Source organism: Lipomyces oligophaga, assembly GCF_038497815.1.
Source record: "Lipomyces oligophaga strain CBS 7107 unplaced genomic scaffold V1516scaffold_6, whole genome shotgun sequence".
NCBI classification, from domain to species: Eukaryota; Fungi; Ascomycota; class Lipomycetes; order Lipomycetales; family Lipomycetaceae; genus Lipomyces; species [Lipomyces] oligophaga.
The window spans coordinates 1,243,886-1,269,260 of record NW_027117790.1 but is presented as its reverse complement, the minus strand read 5'-3'; the positions used below and the strand labels follow the sequence as shown (position 1 = coordinate 1,269,260).

General features: G+C 46.0%; 8 protein-coding genes across 8 annotated transcripts; 4 read left to right on the top strand and 4 right to left on the bottom strand.

The window, feature by feature from the left end:
- Window positions 1-27: 27 nt before the first annotated feature.
- Window positions 28-1,521, top strand: V1516DRAFT_627368 (small GTPase superfamily; the record flags this gene model as incomplete). Its single annotated transcript, XM_066919787.1, has 3 exons — window positions 28-107; window positions 868-895; window positions 1,030-1,521. The coding sequence occupies 3 exons, from the start codon at window positions 28-30 to the stop codon at window positions 1,519-1,521; spliced, it is 600 nt and encodes a 199-aa protein (XP_066776484.1).
- A 340-nt stretch (window positions 1,522-1,861) lies between these two features.
- Window positions 1,862-5,900, bottom strand: V1516DRAFT_692570 (ubiquitin elongating factor core-domain-containing protein). Its single transcript, XM_066923878.1, has 4 exons — window positions 5,597-5,900; window positions 5,206-5,541; window positions 5,079-5,148; window positions 1,862-5,023 (listed from the first exon to the last, which is right to left on the bottom strand). The coding sequence occupies exons 1-4, from the start codon at window positions 5,627-5,629 to the stop codon at window positions 2,196-2,198; spliced, it is 3,267 nt and encodes a 1,088-aa protein (XP_066776483.1). The 5' UTR covers window positions 5,630-5,900; the 3' UTR covers window positions 1,862-2,195.
- A 263-nt stretch (window positions 5,901-6,163) lies between these two features.
- Window positions 6,164-8,230, top strand: V1516DRAFT_679331 (uncharacterized protein). Its single transcript, XM_066922902.1, has one exon. It carries the CDS (start codon window positions 6,589-6,591, stop codon window positions 8,083-8,085), a length of 1,497 nt encoding a protein of 498 aa, XP_066776482.1. The 5' UTR covers window positions 6,164-6,588; the 3' UTR covers window positions 8,086-8,230.
- V1516DRAFT_679330 (ras guanine nucleotide exchange factor domain-containing protein) lies at window positions 8,231-12,658 on the top strand. The gene is made up of 2 exons (XM_066922901.1): window positions 8,231-11,856; window positions 11,916-12,658. The coding sequence occupies exons 1-2, from the start codon at window positions 8,653-8,655 to the stop codon at window positions 12,591-12,593; spliced, it is 3,882 nt and encodes a 1,293-aa protein (XP_066776481.1). The 5' UTR covers window positions 8,231-8,652; the 3' UTR covers window positions 12,594-12,658.
- Window positions 12,643-14,866, bottom strand: V1516DRAFT_679328 (major facilitator superfamily domain-containing protein). The gene has a single exon (XM_066922900.1). The coding sequence runs from the start codon at window positions 14,526-14,528 to the stop codon at window positions 12,903-12,905; it is 1,626 nt and encodes a 541-aa protein (XP_066776480.1). The 5' UTR covers window positions 14,529-14,866; the 3' UTR covers window positions 12,643-12,902.
- A 1,770-nt stretch (window positions 14,867-16,636) lies between these two features.
- V1516DRAFT_607156 (uncharacterized protein) lies at window positions 16,637-17,248 on the bottom strand (the record flags this gene model as incomplete). Its single annotated transcript, XM_066919279.1, has 2 exons — window positions 16,637-16,953; window positions 17,113-17,248. Coding segments are annotated over 2 exons (453 nt in total), but the record flags the coding sequence as incomplete, so codon positions are not given.
- A 3,255-nt stretch (window positions 17,249-20,503) lies between these two features.
- Window positions 20,504-21,888, bottom strand: V1516DRAFT_679325 (terpenoid cyclases/protein prenyltransferase alpha-alpha toroid). Its single transcript, XM_066922899.1, has one exon. It carries the CDS (start codon window positions 21,881-21,883, stop codon window positions 20,702-20,704), a length of 1,182 nt encoding a protein of 393 aa, XP_066776478.1. The 5' UTR covers window positions 21,884-21,888; the 3' UTR covers window positions 20,504-20,701.
- A 924-nt stretch (window positions 21,889-22,812) lies between these two features.
- V1516DRAFT_686978 (uncharacterized protein) lies at window positions 22,813-24,672 on the top strand (the record flags this gene model as incomplete). Its single annotated transcript, XM_066923697.1, has 1 exon — window positions 22,813-24,672. The coding sequence occupies one exon, from the start codon at window positions 22,813-22,815 to the stop codon at window positions 24,670-24,672; it is 1,860 nt and encodes a 619-aa protein (XP_066776477.1).
- Window positions 24,673-25,375: the final 703 nt, after the last annotated feature.

Here is a 25,375-nt window from a genome sequence, read left to right as displayed (position 1 = left end):
TACAATCATAACGAAAGTCGCATAGCAATGGCAAAGCAGACCTCTGATATCAGACGCAAACTCGTCATCGTTGGCGACGGTGCCTGTGGAAAAACCTGTCTTCTGATGTGAGTGATGTCCCCTTTGTTTATTCTGTTCTAGCACCGCTGGTCCAATTCGTGCGGTCTGGGGTCCATCATCGTCAATGTTTCGGGTTCAGTCTATTCGTTTATGAATACATCAATGCTTGCAATTTTTTTTGGATCGCATATTTTCAGCTTTTTTATGCTGTTATGTCTCGCGCCTGATCTTGGCCGCAATCCAAAACGCAATCTTGTCCACGCTGCTCAACTATGTACCGCGAAAGACCGCGTGCGCGTTATGTGTGGGTGTGCTGTGAGCCGCTGCGTGATTCCCTTTCCCTGCTACTGCTTCTCCTAATTTCTGCATCGACCGAATTTTTCCACGTCGGCCTAAAAGGACAGCATGAGTCAACAAAAAATTTGCAAATGGATTTTTTTTTTGTTTTGGTTGCAGCTGGATTTATTTCCCCGTCGTCCGCGGATTTCTTTGGCCCGTTATTTCCGGTGTCCTGTGATTTCGCGCGTTCGGTCTTCTTCCTCGCAGACCTACCAATGCCCGGCATGTGACGTCTGCGCCGCTCTCACCTTCTCCTTGCTGCGCTTGCCATTTGAGCTCTAGATCACTCAAGAGACGACGGGTCTGCAGAGAGTTCATTACTGGTTTTTAGATTGCAGTGTTCGCTATTTGGAATAGACTTTAACCGCTGATGTGGACTTGGCTGGTGCTGAACTAGATTTCTGTAGTCTTTGCGCTGCCTGCTTGTTCACCTCCTTTGAATCTCTCTTGCTGACATTGCCTATTTAGTGTTTTCTCCAAGGGAACGTTTCCGGAGGTACGTACGTGCGATAGAGATGCTTTCCGTTTGTTTTGGCCATAGCACTGCCTGCTGTTATGGCATCAATAATTTTGATTTGATCTGCACTTTGATATTTACTGATTCCGTTCTTATGCTGACGAGCTTTTCAGGTGTACGTCCCTACTGTGTTTGAGAACTATGTTGCCGATGTCGAAGTCGACGGCCGTCATGTCGAGTTAGCACTATGGGATACTGCTGGCCAGGAGGATTATGATCGTCTTCGACCTCTGTCTTACCCTGACGCAAATGTGATTTTGATCTGTTTTTCGATTGATTCACCTGATTCTCTTGATAACGTTCAAGAGAAGTGGATTTCCGAAGTTCTCCATTTCTGTCAGAATATTCCAATCATCCTCGTCGGCTGCAAGAAGGATCTACGAAATGATAGCAAGACCATTGAGGAGCTCCAGAAGACGTCTCAGCGACCCGTGTCGACTGATGAGGGTGAAGCAGTTGCGCAAAAGATTGGAGCTGTTAAATATCTTGAATGCTCTGCGCGAACGCACGATGGCGTGCATGAAGTATTTGAGCATGCTACTCGTGCTGCACTTACTGAGCGTGTCAAGCCGCCACACAAGAGTAAAAAGTGCATTATTTTGTAATATAGCCCATGAGTTGAGAGTTTCTGATTCAACGCGCAACTATACATTAATCTGTGTTGAGATTAGAGACTTTTCCAGTTGCAAATTCCCTCTTAGATCTTTTATGACAACAATATGACTTCTTTTTTCAACAGAGGTATTTTTTTTGCTTTGATTCAAAGTCTATGTGTAGTCATCGTTGTTGTTGTTGTTGTCCATTAGGCGCTTGAAGTTACACTAAGTTTTTTTATGGTTTACTCTTTTTGTCCCGCTTAGTATCAAATCTGATATGATATGTTTGCCAGTGTTGTTTGGTCTATTCCTTTTATATAGCGTGTCTTCTGTCGTACTATAATTTATCCGTCTTTGTTTATTTTTACTTTCCCTAGATAATCTTGAACTTATATACAGGTCAACGGAAGTATGGAATCTGGCAAATATGACTACCTCAAATCTTATTTTGCATCTGCAATCAGATTTGTGTTAAAAGCCTGTGAGATTATTCGTTTATACAATTTTGCCGCAGTTTATGCATATTGGTGTTAGCTTGGTAGTTGCATCAATTACGTATAGATATATAGATGGTTTGATATATATATAGTCATGAATTTTGCTTGTACACTACTAGTTCGGTTTGCGAGAGAACCAAAGGTACATATTTGCAATATTTGAGTTCTTTAAAACTTGTCAGATGATTAGGTCATGGAAACATCACCATCTCTATCGTTCTGATCATCATCATCAGCAGCAGCAGCGGCCGCCGCGGCCGCGGCCGCGGCCGTCGTAGCAGTTTCTAGAGCTTTTTCAGAAGCCGCCTCTCTGGCTTGTTTCCGTTTAATCGCTCTAAAATCTTCGATTTTCTGCTTTAAGATCGTGTCGTCAATTACATCTTCTAGCTTCAAAGGCATTCGGTTGAACGGGTCGGTAGAGTCGGACAATAAATGGCTTTTTATAGTTGACCGGTCGATCGATACTCGGGAAGACGGAAGGATAACTGGGTCCGTCATGATCGTATACATGAGCGGGTCAAGGAACTCATCAGGAATCTCTCCCAGCTCTTCTTCGCCTTGCTCGTCAGCTTGCTTTGTAGCTTCCACCGAATCGGCGAACGATGACAGCGCTGAAACGTCTCGGGATGATAAAACCGCATACTTCTGGAGAATATTTGTAGCTCGCGCAAAAGTCTCTCGTCGGTATGACCGTCCATCACGAGCAACTCCAAGAACGAATGCCGATTGAGTAGACAAATTCAAATACACTTGTGCTAAATCCGACAATAAGGCCTTTGGATCGAATGAATATTTTCGGGGATCCTTGACTTTCAACCCGGTACATTTGGGGCCAACAAGTGCATCCAGATTGTAATCCAACATCGCCGCGAGTCGATCCACTATCTCAGGCGTCACAAACGCTGCAGGAACAGCCCTTGTAAACAGCTTCAAAATCGAAACAGTCTCGTTCGATAAGGATGTGTACGACGATGCTTGACGTTCGACTGTAGCTAGTGCCTGCTCCTTTTCTTTCCGCTCAGGGCTAGGTGGGCCATTAGTATTCGGCATTGCAGCTAATTCTCCTTGCAGTTTATGGATCTCAGCTAACTTCGAAAGTGACTCATCTAACAAGTAAGTGGCATCATTAAGCAACAGGGCAACAAAATGCACAAAAAAATCAACGTCTGCTAGACTCTCTTGCTCGAGCTTTTGGCGATATACTGGATTTTCCCAAATGCACTTTATAATCTGCGAAATATAATACCGGATATTGAATTTGTCGTAAAACTGTGAACTAGCTCCAGTCTGTTCAATCTCAATATAAAACTGCATAAACATATGTAGCGCATGCTCGATTGCAAATGGCAGTGTATTCAAAGTATTGCCCAAAAATCCGTTCTTGTGACCAGGCTGGGGCTGAATTCCGTAAAATAAGCTCTCAATAATTTTAGCCTTAAGATAGGGATTTTTAATATAAGAAGACATCCGAACGAACACAATAGCAAATGTGATAAACTCAACATGTGTTTGATCAAATAAGACTCTCGGATTATGTCGTGAGTAGAAAATCACGAATCCTGTAATGTTCTCGATAAAATACTCGGGCAACATGCGAAATGGGTCTGGACATGGCTCTGTAATTGGAAGCTTGATATGCGGGCGCGGATGCTTATGCTGAGGATCAACCAAATTTACTAACCAGGTTGCTACAGTCATCAAGAATGCAAACACTCGAGACATCGCCGGACTATCATATAGAATCGTATTGAGAGCATGCTGAAATGCATAGGCACTACTTAGTTGATCTCGTACACGATTGAGGGTATTATCAAGTAAGGAAGCTTGAGGCGTATTTGTCCAATTCGGACGCTGTGCTTCAAGTTGCTGAAGATGCTTTTCCAGATCTTTGATATCACCCTCAATTTGACCAATTGTCTGCATGGCTCCCCCTAAACCATAGTGATAACTGGCGACTGTTAAAAAAAAGACTTCAGAAATAAAATTAGGAACTCCTTCAAATGAATCTTCAACATAAGCAGTAAAAGCACTCTGATCGGCGTTTAGTTTCACTTCTTCCTTAATATCCAGCCGATCCGACTTCTTGAAATACAACGGATCAATCTTATCCAGTTTCGAATAGGTCACATCAATAAATGGCTCACATAGTCGAGTAAGCACGGCGGATATGTTGAGCATGAATCCATCCGTAGATACAGTTCCGCTAACAATCTGCAAAGCACGACGCTTATGATTCAGATTAATAGTGACCGCAAAAAATTGAAGCATGCGGTCCCGAGCTTCAGCGCTAGCACGCACAATTTTGTCAGTTATAAAAGTTAAACTGTCGACGATAGAATTCACTTCAAGACGTAACGAAGACATCGCAGAATTAACTTCCGGCCCGGGATTGCCTTTAGCGTTCGCAAAGCAGGTCTTAGCGACATTTGAATCGGTAGGCGAAATCCTGAAAAATGGACCTAGTAGTGGAGAAAGTTCGACCGTTACTGGCGTAAGACCATCTGGAAGAAACTCCGGCATACTGACCATAAAATTTGCGACAACCTTATTCGAAACAAGTAGTTTCATGAACACATAGAACGATTGATAGTCAGTCAGCAAAGATTCTGTACGCATCATTACACTCAGATCTATCAATATCGGTCTTAAAAATTCATTTAATAGCTCATCCTCGGTGGCTCTTTCAATCATAGCAAGAAAGAGGTCGACAGGAACCTCTCCACTAGGGGACTTTGCTTTCTTTACCAGCAGCTTTGCCAGTTCAACTGGTAGTGCTAATCCAAACATGTCGGGCATGCTGACCGTTAGAACGGTATATCCGGTAACAAGGCGACGAGCTTCCATGATTAAAGCAAGTTTATCTACTTTTTGAGAATCTGTAGCTCGAACAGATCGCCGAGCAAATTCAAGAGAGTTCCAGCAAGACAATAAGTAATCAAAAGGGCGTTCGACAGGCGTTTCAGTTAATCGAGCGAGAAGTGCACGATCGAGAGTATTTGCCGATAAACGTTTATCTAGACATTGTTAGAATGTTGGAAATCCAGAAAATGTTACGACTTTATGACGTACCAGAGCTTGATTCGTCTAAATCATTCGCAACATCGTCCAGATACAGCATCGAATCGCTGGCTACCTCGGGCTAAAACATCGTGAGTAAAATTATTTGTAATGATACAAAAATCATTAGTATTCATACATCAAGAGTAACGTGAAATATTTGTGAAAGTGTAGAGTCTGCCCAGGTGGGGAAATCTATAGAAGGCTTCGGTGCTTTGGGAGCGGGGACGGGAGTAGACCCCGAAGATGGAGAGGGAGTCGGGGAATCTGAGGCACGTTTGATGTTTATCTTTGAAACAGTCTTGGTTGCTGGAGATGAGATGGCTGAGAATGGATTGACTGAAGAAACAGAAGCGGGTGGAGATCTTGATGCAGCATTGCTCGATGCCGACGGGAGAACTGGTGAAGCTGATGACGCAGAGCTTGATCGTTCTGCAGAAGGACGTTGAAGTCGAGCAAGTCGTTTTTGACGAATCTATCAAATGTAAGTCATTGATATTGGTTAGAACTGCGATCGTGAGAGAACCTACGCTCTCGGCATCATCTTGAGGAACCTGATCCATTACTAAAGGACTGTATGATTTGCTGTAAACAGTTCTAGACAGACGCAAGTTTGCAATTGAGTAAATAGGTGGAATTTATTATTGCAATGTGATCTTTCCAGCTCTATAAACTGACAAACAAGAGGCTGGCTGGAGGAGAATCGAAATAGACCTAAAGACTACGGAAAATGAAATTCTGGATCAGCCAGAGTGGATGGTCAAGCATCAGAAAGTAGATGGGAGATATTGCGATAACCAAGCTCATAGCATGACTTTTATACCATGTCTGCGAAGGCAGTCAAACAATTATGCTCCGAAGAAGTATTCCTCGGAATATCTTTGTGTTTAACCTCTGCTATATATAATATAATAAAAGCTGAATTAGGTCCAATTAGAATATTCTTCTCTCGTCATTTCATTTCAAATTGCTGGATTCTCATAGTCCTGCAGCAAGTCATATTGAGTCGGCTCTCGGTTACTGCCACGTGACATATTCTTTGAATGTCCTCATCCTCGAAATTTATTTCATTCACACTTGAAGATCTTGTCGCCTGTTATTGGACTTTGTAGACTGACAAGCTAATTATTTAGCTCGATTAGATAAGGATTACTTTTTTTCTTATCTAGTGCGATTGCTAGACAAGAACCGGCACAAATTTACTAGCGTGGCACCACAGACATACTAGACATTACTGCTACTCCATTTAAGTGTTGATCTTAGTTTGCCATATTACTGTGGGCGATTGAAAGAAACATTTGGCATCATTTAACTAAATTTGTTTGAATTTGCTCAGCATTACTTGGTTCACGCTTTTTATTCGTTGTGTTTCTATTTTTTTCGATATGGCCACCATCAAATCTTCTTTGGTTGTGAGCGTGTAACCGTTATTTTTGAATTTCTAGGCCGACGGGTGTTTCTTTTTCATTTTAATCATAGCTGTTCTTTGTTCTTTGGGGATATTTGCGGGCCTAATAGCAGAATGGAAGCGAAAATTGTTTCCGCAAGTCTCACAGAAGGTGTGGGATTGGAAAGTTCGGATTCTGCTTCTTTGGTTTCTCCTGCTATCGCTTCATATCCTCCACCAGCATCGCTACGCATACTAGCGCCATCAGTTTCGCCTTCTCCCTCACCACCTTCACCTCATTCTTCTGGAATTCGGATCATGCGACGTGAAACACCTACGAACACTGACACAAGTAATGACGACTTGACGGAAAGTGAGGCTGTTGAGGCACTTGTTGCTTGCTCCGAATCTAATACGGATATAACTTCCATTAATCTTGCCCGTCCTATAACGTTAGAAGAGAGGGCAGCTATGTATGCAGAAGCTCGTCGAAGAATATTCGACGGTGTGGAAGAGACTCCTTTGGACGATGAGGCAGTAGAGGCAGAAAATTTGGAGTCAGTAGCAGCCTCCTTAGCTTCCGATCTTTCGGAATCGGACTCTACTATTTCTTCCTCTGCTCCTGGGGGAAGAAATATATCAAAGAGCAATGGCGACGATGCTGACTTTGTTATACGCTCACAATATGAATATGTTGTGATTGGTCGATCCAAGGTATATCAGGTTCCAGATGCCAATAGCCAAACAAAAGCAGGGATATATCAAGGACTTCAGCCGGTAGTACACCAAGGAATTAAACCAGCGTCCCAGCCAAATCATATATCTACGTACTCTCAAAATCAACGGAATCAGAATTTTTACAGACCGCCGGCATCTGGTCAATATAGGCAATATCCCCTAGTATCTAATATGCAGAACTATGGAGCTTACAATCAAATTTCGGGCGCAGTTCCACAGTCTGCTAATGGACCATATGGCAATCTGTATGGACCCAACAACTACTATAACTACAATGGATATGGTGGACATCTACTCATGCAAATGGTTCCAAAGACAAATACCAGCATGGGAAATCCTGGAGGTTTAGGGGGTTGGCAAGGCATGGGACAGCCCCCACCTCCCTCACCTTCATTAGGCCAGCAACAATTCTACGGTTACGGTCCAATGCCACAGATTGCACGGCAGCAAGCACATATACAGTCTTCAAATCGAGTTTTTGGATATCCTCAATTTTACGGAATCGGACCAGGACTACATCAATCACAAACCGGTGGATATAGCGGAGCAATTACAGATAATGTGACTCATCATCAGGACCGAAACTACGGACCGACTCGAAGCAGCCAGGTTCCACGAAACGCTAAGCACCACAATAATACAATTTCGACTCACGGCCAGCAAGCTTCGTCTTATCAATTCCCCGGCACGCAATATACCCCAGCGAATCAAGCAGTTTCTCATAATCAGAGCTCTCTGGATAGATCATCAAACGCTTCACAAGTGGCTCCTCTGAGAAGCTATCTTTCTCCGCAGACGGAAGGCATATCTGAGAAACTCACCAAAGAGGTCGAGAATCTGCAAATCGCAGCGAATGAAGAGCTAGGTACTAGCGCCGCGAGAGAAGAGAAGTAGATACGGTTTTAAGTCTCTGCCAGGTCACGGAGACCACGGAACATTCATGGAAGATTTGCTGTACATTAGTTCACATCAAAGGACTATCTTTCATTTATTTTTTTTAGTAGTACTCTAATGTGATCTCTCTGTTCAAGTTCTAACCCTACTAGTCGTAGCCTAAGCCTGAACCAGCTGCTCATCCACCGGTCGACACGTGCACGTGAGGCGGATTCTCGAGCGAGTGTGCGGAATATGTCTGTCTTCACTACCTGTGGCCCTCAAACCTGCGAGCGCACTCCAGCACGCAGATCGGTAAGAAGTTGTGGAAAACGGTCTATTAAGTTTTGTTTTAGACGAGAAATTGTAAGAATCCTATTTGATTTGGGCGAGAGCGCATATTTGTTCATACGATTTTGAACACCATTTGTGATCGCGCGTGGGAGTTGCAGCGCAAAGGGCGAGTAGCCCATTATTGAGTGGGGTCTGTCTGATCTGTCTTACGCTGCTACTCCGGTACGAGATCGGCAACCTGCTGAAACACCTCGGGAGCGACAGACTTAACTTTTATTATTGATAGCAGAAACAATGTCCGCCGGTGGACCTGCAGAGAGCTCCTCCAGATCGTTCCACAGCCCGGACGTCGACAGACTGGGAATACAATCCTCATCGGGCTCAGTTCAGACGACTATAACAAACCTTGGGCCGTCAGCTATGGACCAGCAATGTTCAGCCTCGGAAAATTTATTTGATTTGAGTAATAATCTGAACTCCTACAGAAGACAATCCGAGACGAGCTGGACGACAAATTCAAGTTACAAAGCTGAAAGCTCGATCGACGAACCCAAATCATTCGAGGTTGTGACCGAGCAAGAACCTGTACTATTTGTACGAGCCTTGTATGATTACGATTCGAACGAGCCTAATTCATTATCCTTTAAAGCTGGGGAGTTGATATCTGTCTGTATTCAGCTCGACACTGGATGGTGGGACGGTCAGATCGGTGATGGAATTGCGAGAAGAGGTTGGTTTCCGAGTAATTTCTGTAAGCCGATTCCAATGGATGAGATTCCTGAAGGTACTCCCGTGGCTATGTGCCGACTAGTGGAAGACATGGTTGAAAGTTATTCGAGTGTCGAAGGCTCCACCGATTGTGAGAGTAGAGACGAGACCGAATCGGCTCCAGCAAGAGATTTAAGTAAAGATTCGTTTGGTTTTTCGGACGTTCACTCGGTATCGCCGACATCTCTAGTGACAGATTCTCATAGTTACAACAAATCTTCACGGAAAGCAGCTTCCGAATCTGGTGGAATGAAATATCTTGAACATGATAATGATTCAGCTAGTACTCCCGGCGCTCTGGCTCCTATATCGTCAGGGCAGTTTGTATTTAACCAGAGAAAAAGTGCTGGCAGCGATTCTTCATATTACCTTCCTCAACGGTCACCCTCTAATGTTATTTCTTTGGGAACGAATGCGCAGATCTCTAATTCGATAGGTCCATCACCAACTGACTCACCCAATAAACCTTCTTGGGATGAATTATTGACCATCGCCACGACTTCTATTCACCACATGATTAATGCTCTAAAATCTCATGACCGAACACAATACACAGTAGTTGTCGATGACATCCTTGAATCGCTTTCTACAATCCTTATCGGCGCTGGATTTTCTGGTTTCTCTATTGGAACAAGTGATAGAGCTCTATCACAGCCTTTTCGACAGCTCATGGTTCCGCTGGGACGCTTAGTATTAGTGTCTGAAATTGCAGCAGTTTCAGTGTCTGATTCTTTGACGACTTCCCCTGTAATATCAGGTTCTACAACGGAAGAGAATCTGAGTACAACAGTACAAGAGGCCGACTGCTTGTCCACGTGTGAAAAAATTTTAATTGCTGTTTCTAAACTTGTGGCAGCAGCTCGCCAGATTTCTCCGGTGCCCATTTCTCAGTCACCGGGAGGAGATAATGAAAGTATTGGAGAAAGTAGCTGGGGAAACCTGTCCTTTAGCATGCAGCGTACGCAAAGTACTTCTTCGGCCTCGTTTGATAATTTTTGGGGATTGCCAGCTTCGAGACACAATTCCGAGAGTTTGCGAATATTGAATCTCGATGAAGATTCTCTGAAGTTGTTTGAACGTCATCGAACTTTAGTCACAACTGCCTTGCGAGATATCTTACGGTTTTTGGATCGACATACTTATGATTTGCATGCAGATGGAGACCTGCTGATTGAGAGAACGATTGAAGCCACTACTCTAATTCGCGGATATCTTTATGAGCTGGATTTACTAGATCTGACTGCACTTTCAAAACCGCCTTCACCGACAGTTTCTGATTTCCGATTTTTAAAGCAGACCGTATACGATTTGCTTGCCGGCTTTTTGCTGGATACTCAAAACCTTACTTCACAGAATGAGGTTCAAACTGAATCAGATATCACGGCGAAATTCGATAAATTGCGAACATCTACACGAGACCTGGATAGATCTGTTCAGAGTATTATCGTGTCAATCGATTTTATGGTTGAAGAGAAATCACTCAGAGAAACTACATCAGGTGGAGCTGTCGCAGATACATCAGTTCCTGCCGGTGAAGAGTCCATTGCGCAGCGGCGGCGTGTGAGTGTTGTGAGTTCGTTTATGGGTAGTGTTGCTGAAAGTGAGGACGATGCAAGCCTGGAGGAAGAAGAGGAAGATGAAGGTTCGCGGAATCGAGGTCGAAGCCGACGAATTGTCGATAAGATCTACGAGTTTGGGATATCTGAGTCTAGTAGCAACAACGATCTGTCTAAGTCGATGGCATATCCGACCACCAAAAGCGAATTAAAACTACGGCAATTTTTTGGTGGTGATGACCTACCGACGAAAGCATATGCACTGACTTCCGGAGCAAATCGTCGGGACGTTGTACGGCGCCGGGATGAGACGCCTTGGTACTTAAAAAATGAGCATGAGAGTGAGCTCATTTATGATTCCCGAGGAGCTGTTAAAGGTGGCACATTGATTGCTTTACTCGAACGCTTAACACGCCATGATTTTTTGGATACATCTTTCAATTCTACATTTTTACTTACATACCGGAGTTTTACGAATTCAAGAACTCTGTTTGATATGCTGATTAGTCGATTTACAATTCAGCCACCGGACAACTTACAAGATGACGAATTTGAAGAATGGGTTGAGCGTAAGCAGAAACCGATCCGACTACGAGTGTTCAATATTCTCAAGATGTGGGTTGAACAATACTGGGTTGATGGAGGCAGTAGTGACTCGCGAATACAGCAGTCTGATGCGGAATCCGCCATTCAAAGTGAGGTTCTGAAATCGTTGGCAGTATTTGCAAATTTGCTTGTTCAGCAGCAATTCCCAGGAGCCACCACGCTTGCAAAGGCTGTGATGAATCGGCAGAATGGAAATGAGATAACATCTACAAAGAACCTACCAGTTGTGTATGTAGTGACTTCTATTACACCGCCTAGTATTTTACCGAAGCGAGGAGCAAAGAATGCTAAATTTTTGCACTTTCATGCAACCGAAATTGCAAGGCAGTTGACACTGATTGAGTTTGCATTATTTATCAGGATTCGACCGTCAGAATGCCTAAATCGCGCACGGCATGTAAGTCAAAGGACTGGAACTAATGAAAATAATCCGGGGGGAGACGAGAATATAACAGCGCTGATTGCTTATTCGAATCAGCTGACGAATTATACTGCCAATCTTGTACTTTCATATCATGATGTTAAGAAACGTGTGGGAGTGATCAAGCACTTAGTTACTGTAGCTGATGTGAGTACTGATTTTGGGTTTTATAGAGGAAAGCGGATTATATATTGACACACGACTAGCAATGCCAACACTTGCACAATTTCTCGTCAATGACTGCGATTATATCCGGACTTCGGTCGGCCACAATCCATAGACTAGTCAAGACGTGGGAACTAGTTCCGCAGAAAGTGCAGATCCAGCTAGAGAATCTGACGAGAGTGATGGACTCGTCAAGGAATTTTGGAGAATACCGGGCGATGTTACATTTAATCTCGCCGCCATGCGTGCCCTTTTTTGGAGTTTATTTGACAGATCTGACGTTCATCGAGGACGGCAATTCGAACACACTAATTGTTCCAGTTTCCGCGGCTGCTAGCGCAGTTTCGAAAGAAGAGGAAGCAAGTAGTTATGAAAGGGAAGGTCAGGCAGATGAGAAACAAGGATCCGATAATGCGACAAGTGGCCAATCTGTCGATGCAGAGAAACCATCTCCAGCTGTTTCGACGTCAACTGAGAGCATTATTAATTTTTCTAAGCGTACGCGGGCGGCGGAGGTTATACGGGAGATTCAACAGTATCAAAGCACGCCGTACTCCTTACATCCGGTTATTGAGTTGCAAGATATATTGAGAGAAGGACTAGAGCGGTCGCCGTCTCTGGAGAAGCTGTATGATATGTCGTTATCAATCGAGCCACGAGAACGGCCGGGAGAAGACGATAGATTGGCAAGGATGTTAAGTGAGAGTGGGATGTTGTAATTTTGAATATTTGGTTCACCTTTTTTGTTTATAAGTATTTAATAATTAATTTATGAAGAAATTAACTTAGTATTTACACTGTAAATGCAGAATAAAATGCAACGACCAAATCCTAAGATTCGCAGGTCAAATTAATAAAATGCACCTCACCGATTGAAAATAATTATACAACCCCCCACCAAATATCCAAATATCCAAGTACCCTGAGTACTTAACTCGCCAATTACCACAAATCCCAATTTTCCGCATACAGAAATAACCGCAATTCCAATAGAATAAAGTCCTACCCAGCACCAAAGCAAGAAAAAATCAAGTACTTAAAGTGAAATTGATTCTATCATTACCGACATCTGTTGTTGACTGTAAATAATCCAACTGTTGTTTTTCGTCCAGTGCGTCCCATTTCGCCCTTCTTAGCTTGTTTTCACGATTATAATAAGATCGAATAGACAAAATGAAGATTATGGAAAGGACATTCAGACCAATGAGAACAGCGTTGCCGCGATGGTAAAATGGTGCATCTGATTCTGTGTAAACGTTTGCAGCGAGGATATTGCCCGCCTGAACAAATATATTGTAGATTGCAAATGCAAGAGAGCGACGGTCAGCACTGTTCGCGTTCGCTGAGATCCAAGAGACAAGAATAGGATGATAATATGGGAATCCCATGATTGCCGTGAGAAGAATGAATCTTGTCCATCGACCAACCGCTGGATCAGGGAGAAACTCTAAGACGAATAATGGAGGGAGCATCCAAAAAGCAGCCAGCACACAGAACAACCAGCGCTGACGGCGTTTGTCAGCCAATCGCGAAAAAATTATCGTCATAGTGATGTTGCTAACAGCGTACGGAATTGTCAAAAGATTAGTGACTGTCTGCGTAAAACCTAGTCCACGAAGTGTGATGGTGAGGTAATAATTTCCGGTCTGTGAGGGTACAAAGGCTACAAAACCAAGAATATATATCGGCAACAGATACTTATCAGTCAAAGCACTAGTCACAGCGCGGACCGCTGAACCGACCGACCGTGTACCGGCATTCATCACTACCCTTTCATGCTGTCGGGCCTTTGAAGGGTCATCCAGCGCGATTCGCAACCGGACTATGGCCGACTCGCGGGCCGTGAATGTGTTTGCAACGCGGACGATCGCATTATCCGGCAAGTGCCTGCCAAAGGATGGCATCATAAAAAAGGACGAAACGCCAATTATGAGACAAATAATCCCCTCTAGTAGAAATAGCCATTGCCAACCACGCAAGGGACCACCGATCTGGATAAAACCAGATGCCAATAGTGCCCCAATGACATTAGTTCCAGATTGAGTGGACCAAACCCATGAATAACGTAATGCAAGTTCGTTCGACTTGTAGAACGAAGACAGCCAGAACGAAAGTCCAGGCACGAAACCACCTTCACAGGAACCGATGATGGCTCTCGTGAAGATAAAGAACCCAGAGCCCTTGACAAGTACCTGCAGCATCGACATGATCGACCACAAGGTCATCAACACTGGTAGCCAGACTTCGGGCCCGAACCGACGAACAAGTGCCTGCGATGGGATTTCCCAAAGCAGGAAGAAAGCAAGAAACACAGATTGACCGATATTATATTGTGATAATGAAAGATTGGCATCAATCAAGAAGTCGGCAGAAATCGCGTTTTGGATATTGTTTCGCACAAGTTGTAAAGAGAAGAACATCGTGCAGGCCCAGATCATCACTCGCACATCCAGCTTCTTCGTCACGACAGCTTCTTCTGCAGGATCCCAACCTGGTAAGCCCAATGCTATAAGGGCCTCAATTTTTGCTCGCTCATCTGTTGGAGCTGGGATGGACCCGTATGAGTCTGAATCAGCTAGTAGTTCCGTCTGTTCAGCGTCGACATCATTCGGTTCGAGCTGGCTTTTCTCAGGTACAGTGTACTCTAAATCCATTTCTTCAATTTCTAAATACTTCCGTTCGGACACACAAACAGTTTGAGTGTCAGATGTATAAATATATTGATCAGTTGTGGATCACAATGTCAGGGTCCCACAAGTGGTGCCAATAAGCAAGAAATTTTACAAATGGCGCAAGAATGGAGAATAGACGGACGCCTTGAACAGGGCCGGTGTATGAATCAGCAAATGACGACACGATTACCAATCAGTCCACTCTGAGGGCTAAATATTCTATATCTTCCATGCCTACGTAGCTAATTAATCCTCGAACAATAAATATATCCGTAATTAGCAATCCTGCTTCCTACGAAATGTCAATATGAAATGAATCACTTTTGGTTATCTAATCAATTGCTATGAGCTTCTCTTATCGCGTCTTCGGACTTCCCGATGACGCTCTCTTGCGTAATGTCTACATTTTATGGCGACTGTACCGAGCACAAACACCTCTGGTAACACAAATATCATGCTGACTAATACATTTGCACCCAACCCATCCCCGATGACCCTCGACCCGGAGCTCGTGACGCGCGATCACTAGTCAAGCTGATCAGCAAAGTTGACCAGATGAGTTTTTCGCAAATCTTTAAAATTGAACATTACGAACGATGAATGCCATAAGTTATAAGATAATAATTAGATGTCAGTTATTGTTCAATTTAAAGAACTGTCGACTTAATAAGTTAGCCGTTTTCCAGGCAATTTTTATGCTTCGCGATTTTAACTCATCAGAGATTGATTTATCATAGAGGCTATTCTGCACGAATGATTTTAAAAATTTGAATGATCTTTATATTAGGTTTTCAAGAGTATAGTGAAAGTTGAATTGATGTTTGCAGAAGCACACTTCAAACACAGCATGGTACGAGAAATTACTTCACTGTGCATGGAACAATCGAAGTCAGACTGGGCGCAGATCTTCTGAAATTTGCCGAAGTATGAGCGTTCCATTAAAGCAACCAGTATATTATCCGCATTATCACTAAGCAGGTGACATGCTTTTGTTTCGAGTTTTAAAGTATGTGAAACTGTAAAGCGGCAAGGGGCATCAGAACTCTCTACGTTCGGAGACGGGCCTGCAGTAAATCGTAGGGAAAACGTGTGAAGTTCTCAGCTCACCAGCATTCTATGAGAATAGTAAAACATCATAAAATACGATCAATACTTATTCTACGCGGATCAATTGAATTCGAGTAATCATTTCGTCCAGCTTGAATGCTCCTAGACCGATATAATGTAGCACATTTTGCGCTCTTTTGCGTAGAGTATCCTCAGACATATAAAACTTATGTAATTAAAATAATAATAGAGCCACGAAATGCAAACAGAGAGCAATAAAACTATTCACCTGCAAATGCATGACTACATCTACAGTCTACTGTGGTTCTAACGTTCACTCTGTCAACATCGGTCCAAGCCGACCCCTGAAGATCACAAAATGGGATTTGATAACGATTAGTGAAAGTACTTCTCTCTGCTTAGATTATGTCATGACGATCAATATTATTCTTATTATTATTACTATTGCTACATAGATTCTCGATATTCATACACTTTCCGAAGGTTCGGTACATCTTCGCCATCTCATATACATACACTATTTTCCTTTCGTTACGCCTTATTGCTACTGATTAATTTTCTTGCTCGATCAAAACACACATAACGATACTCTGTTATGAATGCCTGGTAATTGTTCAATCATTGTGCTGCCAACCTCCTGAGCTCGTCTTGTCAGGCGGACCCATCGTCGCCATGGTGTTCATATTGAGCCCGTTAACGTTATAGCCGGTGGGACTGACAAAAGGAGGTGCTGGTGTGGCCGCACTTATTCGAGGCGGCTGCATCATCATTACCATTTGTTGCTGTTGTTGCTGCTGCTGCTCCATAGGCTGAACCGGAAGTGGTCGCAAAATATAGCTACTTTCGTGTGCGGGGGTATTATTAATGTCGGGGCCAGGGGCGGCCGCAGTTCCGCCCACTAAAGATAGGCTACTTTCACTAGACTCAAAAGGCTCGTTTCGACTAACACCACCGCCATTCAAAGTTGAACTCCCAGTGCTACTAGCGCTACTGACACTGCCCACGCTAGATCCATATTGATAGCTTGCTGAATATTTTCCGACAATCTTCTTCAGCGCCAGTCCCAAAACTCGCCAAGGAAATACCTTGACGTCTTTCTCAATATTCCGTGGTTTAGGATTTGTAAACCCCATAATCACCTTGAAGAATTCATTACTATCGGCCCGACTTTTTGAGACAGTTAATGGGCGATATCCTTCCAGATTTCGCCGAATTCGATTCTTCTCCTCCACGGTGAACTGCGCACAGACCAGATGCTCCAACAGCTGGATACAATCCACAGATGTCACATAGAAGTCCTTTCGTTCTGCCCAGTACATACACGAAACTATATGTTCCCCTTCTCCGCGAGGCCGACCAACTCCAGCACTCAAACGCCTTTCCCCAACAATCGTGTTCGTATCACCCTCGCTGGTCGATCCAACACGAACGCGTTCCCGGCCAAACCTCGCAGCTGACGACGCAGCAACTAGTGAAGGTGAGGTGCTAGTCGAAACACCTTCGATTCGCTGAGTATATTCCTGTTGACTGATCGCGTACGCGGAGGCTCTCACTACTGCTCCTCGCTGGTAATGAACAAATCTTACCAATCGGCGCTGTGCCTGCCATTCCTCGCGAGTCCAGGAACGCGTCATCGATTCAAGATCGGTTTGGATTCGTAGAGACGCCCGCGCATGGGCTGGTGGACCTCCACCAATGACTGCCGCGCTAGTGGCCTCAGCAACTGTAGACGGCGCAGAAAAGGGCGATGATGCCAGAGCCGGAGCTGTAGGGGAGGAGGGATAGAAGGGAGCAATGCCACCAGAGTTGAGGCTAGACGGCCCAAACGGCTGTGGAAGAGTGGACGTGCGAATCAGATATGGAACAAGCACGACAGCGCCCGCTGAGTTTTCAGGGGAATGCAATTGCTGCTGGTCATCTTCCAGAGTGGGCGACAAAGGCTGATCGCGGTGGAGACTGCTGTTGCTGCCGTAGAGGGCCGAAGAGGAAAGCACAGCTGGTGGTTGTTGGGGGGCGTGAGATTGAAAGTGAGACAGGTGCTGTTCATGAGGTGGCAGGAGAAGAGCAGGCAGATTTTCGGATTGGTTGGAAGCGATCGTAGAAGCTGAAGATGTATATGAAGGATGAGAAGCAGAGGAAGAGGAGTAGAAGGGAGTAGAGGAGCTGTTAGCCGATGACAAGGTCGATGAGTTTGACAGGAGAGAGGCGGAGGAAGGAAAGGATGTGGAAGTTGAGGACGAGTTGGAAGAGGGGGCTGAAGAGGAGGGGTGATCACGGTCGCGTGCCAGCTGGGGTCTAGAAGGAATGAAAAAAGAAGACGAAGGATCATTACTCAAGGCACTGGCGGCATGTGTATGAGTATAGGTTTGATGTGACGGTGGGGGTAGGATGGAAGAGGAGTGATCATAAGCGGTGAAGGTAGAGGAGGAGGATGGAGTAGGAGCGGGCTTTGAATGAGGAGAGGAGACGAAGGAGAGGGGAGGCATAGAAGGGCCAGCACCAAAATCGTAGGAGGATCTTCGAAATGAAGAAGGTGATGACTGGGGGAAATCCAGCTTAGCAGATAAGGAAGTAGAGGCAGATGGGGGGTGACGAGCGAGGTTCGATCCGCCGAGAAGAGGGAGCGGCAGGAAAGAGGCCGAGGCTGTCTGGGTCGACGCAGAGGAGAGGGCGGAGGAGTAGGAGGAGGGGAGTGGGGGATTGTCGAGAGAAGAGGAGGAGGAGGAGGAAGAAGAGGAAGAGGAGGAGGAAGAGGCAGGGGTGGTGGTCGAGGGATTGGCCGAAGATGAGGACGGGAGGGAGCCTGGGATGGGAGCGGCGAATCTGGTGACGACGAACTCAGTGACGGAGATCGAGCCCAGATCGTGGCCAGCGAGGTCTTCAATGAGCAAGACGAGGGGAATTTTGGCACCGATCCAGTGGTCAGGGACGGCGGGGACGGCGGTTGAGAGGGCGAAGTAGAGCGGTTGGGCGAGAGCGGGCGAGGAGAGGTTCTGGGGAGGAGCGGAGCGGGCGAGGGCGACGGGACATCGAATGGAGCCGAAGAGCAGGTAGAAGACGAGGGAATTCTGGGAGGAGAGCAGATCCAGATAGGAGGAGATGTAGACGACGACGGGCGAGGATTCGGTGCCGACAGAGTCTGAATAGGCGACGACGGTAGGGAAAGAGGCCATCTGAGGAAGAAGGACTGGCGCAGACGAGCAGACGACGGCGACAGCGACAGCGACAGCGACAGCGACAGCGACAGCAGGAACAACGGCTGGGAAGAAGGACGCCTGGAGAGGGGAGTAGAAGAAGTTTTCAGCGACGGCTGGAAGAGAGTGACGACGAGGACAGCTACGACGAAAATTGGACTGCAAACGACGACATGCGGGATGGGGGGAGAAGGGGAAGAAGAGAGAAAGAAGGAAGAGAGAATGGGCGAGACAGAGTGTAGCGAGAGGAGGGGATGAGTTTAGATGGGATGAGATGGGGATCATTGTACACCTACATACTGAGCACCTACATACTGGAGTACCTACACTCTTTTACGCCTACGGGATATTCCATGGGGAGGAGGGCCTTTGCAGGAGAAACGGACTGGCGCACACTAATAGATACTATTACCAATTTGACGTGAATGACGACGGTGTTTGTGTCGCTAGATGTACCAAGAGAAGTAGTAGCAGCAATGCTGCTACTACTTCTACTTGGATTAATTCTATTTGATGCCTCATGAGAGCTGATTTGCTGTCATTTCCAACAAATGTATAGATCGAATTATTCCGCTATTGGTCCATATCCGCCGTAGTTCAGCAGGAAAAGGCGCCAACTGCTCAAACCATCAATGACACAATGCTCCGGACGGCTATGAATGGGAGTACTGTGCGGCGGTTATCCAGTATGAAAGTGTAATTCGACTAGCGCAGTTGGCTCTGACTCCGACAGTAGGTTTATTTCCACGTTTGCTGTTGACCTGGGCGAGCTGTGGGCGTGCAAAACAGATACAAGTTCGCTGGAGTTGGGCATCTTGAAAGACCGTACCGTCTGAACTCGTTCATTGTTACCATCTACGTCGATCTGCAGGATTTTGGCACACACTCGCAGAAACCTAGCTGCGGCCGCCATCTGCGACGGCCACGGCAACGGACCTCCGTTCCCGGCCGGCACACGAGCTTTCTGAGCGCCAGGACGACCCGTTTTCGTGTATCACCGGCCCCTTCTCTGTCGTCTGTTTCTGCACTTGCTGCTACTGCTCTCGTTGTCGTTGTCCCGCGCCAAACTCCAGCCCGGGGTTCCTGTTCAGGTCATCTGACCCGGCCCGTCTACAGACGTCTACAGACGTTGCTAATTACGTTGATTGGCAAGCACGTGCCATTATTGTCTCCGCAATTCATTTCTTGGTAAGGAGAAGAGGAATCACAGGGCGCGGCGAGACACCGAACCGCGGACGCGCTGTCTGCTGTTGGAACAGCAGGAACTTTGCCAGTCAGAACCACAATCCCGTTCGCGCTCGCAACCAGAACAGCAAACAAAAATTTAAGCAAATAGCAGACAACTGACAACTGACTACTGACAACCGACAACAATCAACAGTCTACAGAATATTGTCTTCATGTTCCTGCTTTCCTTCGTCAATACCGTCCTGTCCGTCCCTTCCAGAACACGACCGGCGAAACCGACAAAGCTGCCATCGCTGGTGCAGATCTGGCTCCTGCCCTTGCTGCTGTCTGTCTTGCCTACCTCCCTGCCCTTGTTTGTATTAATCCTCTCCCCCTGCTTGGCTGACCCAATTTCCTGCAGAAACCCCTACCCTATATCTCGGGTCGATGTGAGAAGGGGCGCGTGGGAGGGCAGCTGTGTGCTGTGTGAAGATCTGTTTCTTTTCTTGGTTTGGTGTACTGTCTGTCTGATCTGTCTGTGTGTCTGTCTGCTTGTCTATTGACTATTGAGTTCGCAGTGCGAAATATCAAACACTGAATATTACGTGTGGAGCTCTTATTTTCAAACAATCAATGCTGGATTCTGAATACAAACTATCGAGTCTTAAATATGGAACTATTTGCTATCTATCTTCATATCGTCTTATTGTTCAGTCCGGTCCTGTCTTATCTACTTCGTTGTTCGTCCCAGCTTCTTCGCAGTTTTTCCGCATGCTCCCGACCGTCAGCTGCTATGCACAATGATCCGTCCAGCTGCTTCAGACAGTCTGCATAGCTGGCTGCACGCAACGCCAGTGCGGCCAGTCCCAAGTACGAGTGCATCACGTCGGGCATGCTGTCTGCCGTCTTGCCAAATCCGCCAATGTCCTGGTTCTGCGTAGTCTCCACTAAATAGGCCGTCCATCGACCTAAACTTGTCTTCTCAAGCCATTCTTTGCCCAGCATATCCAAGGTCCCGCCAACCCAAAACGCATAGCAAGTGTCGGGGTCCTTGTTGATTCGGCCATTGAACCCCGCTATCGAGGCTCCATCCTCGCCGGGCTCTGCCACCTGATGTGCGACACTCCATCGGATCAATTGCTGCAATTTCTCGCGCCCAAAACATCGTTCCAGGTCGCCGTCCAGCAGCTTCACTAGCCCGACTCCACAGTATGTGAATCCTCCATGGCCTTCTGACATGCCACCCATTCCCAGTCCGCCGTCGTAGGTCCAGCATTCCTGGACAACATATGTGATAGCACTCTCCACGTTGATGTCCTCCACAGCCTCTTGAGTTACTAGCCTGTCCCCACCAATCATCCAGCGAATTGCTGCTGCACAATAGCCAAATCGCAGATCTCTCTCTCCAAATTGCTCTTGTTTGTCTGTCTTCCAATTGAACACACCGCTAGCGAAACTGCCATCTTCGCGCTGACACGCTCGCAACCAACTCAGCATTGCTTTCCTGTCGATTCTTGACAGATCGTCTCGCAAGATCAATAAAGTCGAAAGCGCAAAGTATGTACCTGCAATATGACCCACGTCATATCTGAACTGGTTCGAGTTCGATTCGGCTCCAATTGATGGCGAGGCTCGAAACATGGCCCCTCCTGGAATCATGCATGTACTGTATATCCATTCGATCCACGCCTGTGCAGTTTTCTCGGATACTTTAGATCTCGCGCTTAGGGTCTTACCTAGCTCGATCTCTGGATCTACGTTCGGCAGGCACCCAAGCAAATCTAGGCCGGCAATCGAGAAGAACACCATCGCCAGCCGCGTCGCATCTACGGCAACGTACGGTGATGGCAGTACATTTAGGCAATACCGAAAATATGCGGCATGACGATCTACTGCAAGATCATTCATTTTCTGGCTCTTAAGGCGAATTATTTGCAAGTTGCTGTCTCGAATTGTTGGGAATTATTCCGGGCTCTACCCGTACCCTCCTCGTAGATCAAGGAGCACGAGCACGAGATAATTTCGCAGGTTTCAAGAATTTCTAGTCTTGTCAAGATTATCCCTAGCAGTTCTAGATACCCAATTGTAATTCAGGCTTGAATTATATCAACACAGTCAAGTATGATGAACTGATTATTTACGCAGTTGGGTCCAAGTCCTCTTAGATACACAAAGCTAGCCTGGGTTGGACACCCCTCGAAGTTCCGCTAATTCAACCTCGCAATTCTCATATTCTTTCAATTTCTTCATCTAGTGTCTATAGCTTCCCTCCCGTCCTCCAGGATAAGATCACCGAAATCTTCCTCCTCAGTAGACTTTTATTCTTACTAAGCATATCCTGTCTGCTTACTCAATGTCACCTGATCAGAAGCCGGCCCGTCACCCAAGATATGTTCGGCTAATTCTCGACTTTCCGACAGACTTTCGGGACTAAACCACGCATGTAGGTCAACACAGGAACAGGGTCTGGTGACCTCATCGACGTTCATGCGTGGGCATACCCTGATTGCTCAGTAATCTTCCTGTATCTTCTCAGTCATTCCGAAAGAGGGCCTGATAGTGTCTGATCTGACGTACTCTGGAGCTTATTTGGGTTTTTTTCGTTTTTTATAGGGCTCATAATACGGTTTTCAGACAGGATCGCATTGACTTGGGTGATTTTTTGGGACGCCCTTCAGCATCCATTCTCAGTGGGGACACTCAACTCCGCATCAACAATTGCCTATTAATCTCCCCATGTCGAATCATCTCACTTAAAATTCAATCAATTTTCAATTCATCTGCAGTAGACACGCAGTCAGCTTTCCTATTATTTCAAGAGTTAGATATATTTAAATATGACAAAAGACAGTCCGAAGTCTGCTTCGGCTGCGTACGAGGATAAGGAATCCCCGGGACTGAGCCAGACCATCTCTAACCGACAGCATTTTTTGTCCACTCTGTCGGTGCCATGCGTCGATTTGGCGGGCTACTCATCTGCCGATCCCGAGGATGCTGATGGTGATGATCCATCGGCTTCCGAAACTGAAGTTCCAGTACCTCACGGAATTCACGGTGGCCATGTCTTCCGCGACAGATCTCATACGGAAAGATCCATCGCCACGAGTCCAGAGAAAATATGCCCGCATGGGATCCAGCATCGACCTTCCTTTGGAATACCTTGTCGCCGGTCAAGTGGGTTATCCTCTGCTCTTCCTCCGGCCCTTCAAACTGAACGATCCCCTTCTGCTCAAGTAGCCGCGAGAGCTAGTGGAGCTGCCCGTAAAACTGCAAGATCGTATTCCGTCGCAGATGTCGCACAGCAGAAAAACCTCCATCACCATCTACAGCAACCTCCTCAAGGATCAATAGTCGAGGAAACCAAATGGAAACTTTACGATCCTCAACCGTTTCTTTCGCATCTGTTGTACAAAGATCATCCGCCGTCACCAATATGTGTTCAGGGAGGAATAGTTAACCGATCAAAAGATTCAAGTCGAAAACAACATATGCACTCGAGATCGAAGTCTCATGATGAACGTCAGACTCATCCGTTCCATCTTCCTGGACAATTGTTTTCGGATGTTTCGAATGAATCTTCCTCTTCTACAGTTGAGGCGGAAGATGACGACTCGCCTGGTCCGGCCGCTAAGCAACGATTCCGACCGATCCATTTCCATGTTCCTGGTGCTCCTGGGAAGCCATTACGAGATCCTGCTAGAGAGGCTTATGCGCCAAATGTTATGCCTCAAGAATCAGAACTATCCAAATCAGTACACTATAGTATTCCAGAAATATCTGAGTCGGAGTCTGAATCTTCTCTATCAACACAGGAAGGCGGGGTAAGCCAGGCCATGTCTGATCTATCGCGCCGACGCTCGGTTAACTATGAAACTGAAGTCAGACGGGCTCAAGAGCGTCGAGATTCGGACATGAGGTTCGGTCCGGAGTCCGTACTAGCTAATAGTATTGGACAGTTGCATATTGATCCTGGCCTATCCAATAGAAACCAACGAGAGTACTCATCGCTGCCAACCTCACCTACCTCACCCACAGGTCCGTTCCGACTATTCGGAACTGGACATTATCGGCCGGATTCGCAGCGGTCGCGGGTATCACAAGTAGAACCAATCAATGAGTCTGAGTCCGATGATGAATCTGATGATACGGATGATTCTGAAACGGAAAGCGCCCAGACCACAACGAATCGTGCGATATCATATGGCAGAAGTCAAACTATGCCGGTACAGAGAATAGGAGATAGCGGTAAAATGGCGTTATCAGAGGCCGAGAAAATGAAAATACCGATTGGACAAGGACCCAATATAGCAAGTGCAGTTCTAGGCGTGAATAGGGCCGCCGGTGCTGCTGGTGAACAGAAGGAGACAGATGGAAGCGGTGCTAATAATACGACTACGGAGTATGATTTTCTACGGCGACAGAGCATGATAGGCGAAGACGAGGCAATGAATCGGATTGGATCAGTGCCGACGTCGCCTATCAAAATTCCGGCGACAATGAAGCCTGACGACGGCGAAGACAAGTGGATGAAACGTCTTGAGCGAGGCCAGAGTTTTGATTATAATGATTACCGGAATCGGTTCCATAGTACACTGATGTTACCTGACGAAGAGCAGAAGCCCGGATTTAGTAATGGCAGTAGACAACACGAGCGAGGACAGGCTGCAGAGGCTGCAACCGAGCTACGCGGGATTTAAATTGTGAACGAATGTATTACAGTTTCGATAAGATTAATAAAGATATGCATTCGGTAGCTACAAGTGGATTCCAGTGATGGGTGTGCGTAGATGGCATTTTGCTGAGGATTGCACTACGGAAAGAATTAACGCTACAACTTCCAAGGGTGGTCTTACAGGTATGGATCTGGCACAATATACAAAATCTATTGCGCCAGCAATAGGACTCTCTATCTGCATACGGCCATGGTCTCGAACGATACAAATTTGCTGTAATTTACGAAAATGCTGCTGCATAAACAAAAAAAAAGTGTCAAAAAAATGTCTGCAGCCCAGAAAATACCATCCTGCAAACAATCCATCTCGGTAAACTGCGAAAATAGACAATGTAAAATCGCGACAGCTGAATAACGTCGCGCCGTGCTCCACCAAGTAGCCATGCGTCAAAGTTTAAAAACTCGAGGGCGGCGCTGCTGGATCACATACATCCATAAGCGTCAGCCTCCAAGGAAAAATATTTGCAACCCTGGCCTTTATTCACTGCTCAAACAAGTTTAAGGCCTGTGGATTGCCTGCCGGCTGGTTAGTTAACTGGCTAGATGACTGGATGGCCGGGTGGCTGCTGAAGATGATGTGTATGGGCTGAAGGCAGAGACAAGCCAGGAGTAAAATGGCGGTCGTTGGCGTTGGTCTGGTCTTGTTCGGTGGAGTCTTCCATAGAGTT

Excerpts from the sequence above, each read along its gene's own strand:
- V1516DRAFT_692570 (XM_066923878.1), bottom strand. The coding sequence starts at position 5,629 with ATGGATCAGGTTCCTCAAGATGATGCCGAGAGC. Across the intron at positions 5,542-5,596 it reads CTCAAGATGATGCCGAGAGC|ATTCGTCAAAAACGACTTGC; the intron begins GTAGGTTCTCTC and ends TACATTTGATAG. Across the intron at positions 5,149-5,205 it reads TATTTCACGTTACTCTTGAT|CCCGAGGTAGCCAGCGATTC; the intron begins GTATGAATACTA and ends ACGATGTTTTAG.
- V1516DRAFT_679331 (XM_066922902.1), top strand. The coding sequence starts at position 6,589 with ATGGAAGCGAAAATTGTTTCCGCAAGTCTCACAGAAGGTGTGGGATTG.
- V1516DRAFT_679330 (XM_066922901.1), top strand. The coding sequence starts at position 8,653 with ATGTCCGCCGGTGGACCTGCAGAGAGCTCCTCCAGATCGTTCCACAGC. Across the intron at positions 11,857-11,915 it reads ACTTAGTTACTGTAGCTGAT|CAATGCCAACACTTGCACAA; the intron begins GTGAGTACTGAT and ends ACACACGACTAG.
- V1516DRAFT_679328 (XM_066922900.1), bottom strand. The coding sequence starts at position 14,528 with ATGGATTTAGAGTACACTGTACCTGAGAAAAGCCAGCTCGAACCGAAT.
- V1516DRAFT_679325 (XM_066922899.1), bottom strand. The coding sequence starts at position 21,883 with ATGAATGATCTTGCAGTAGATCGTCATGCCGCATATTTTCGGTATTGC.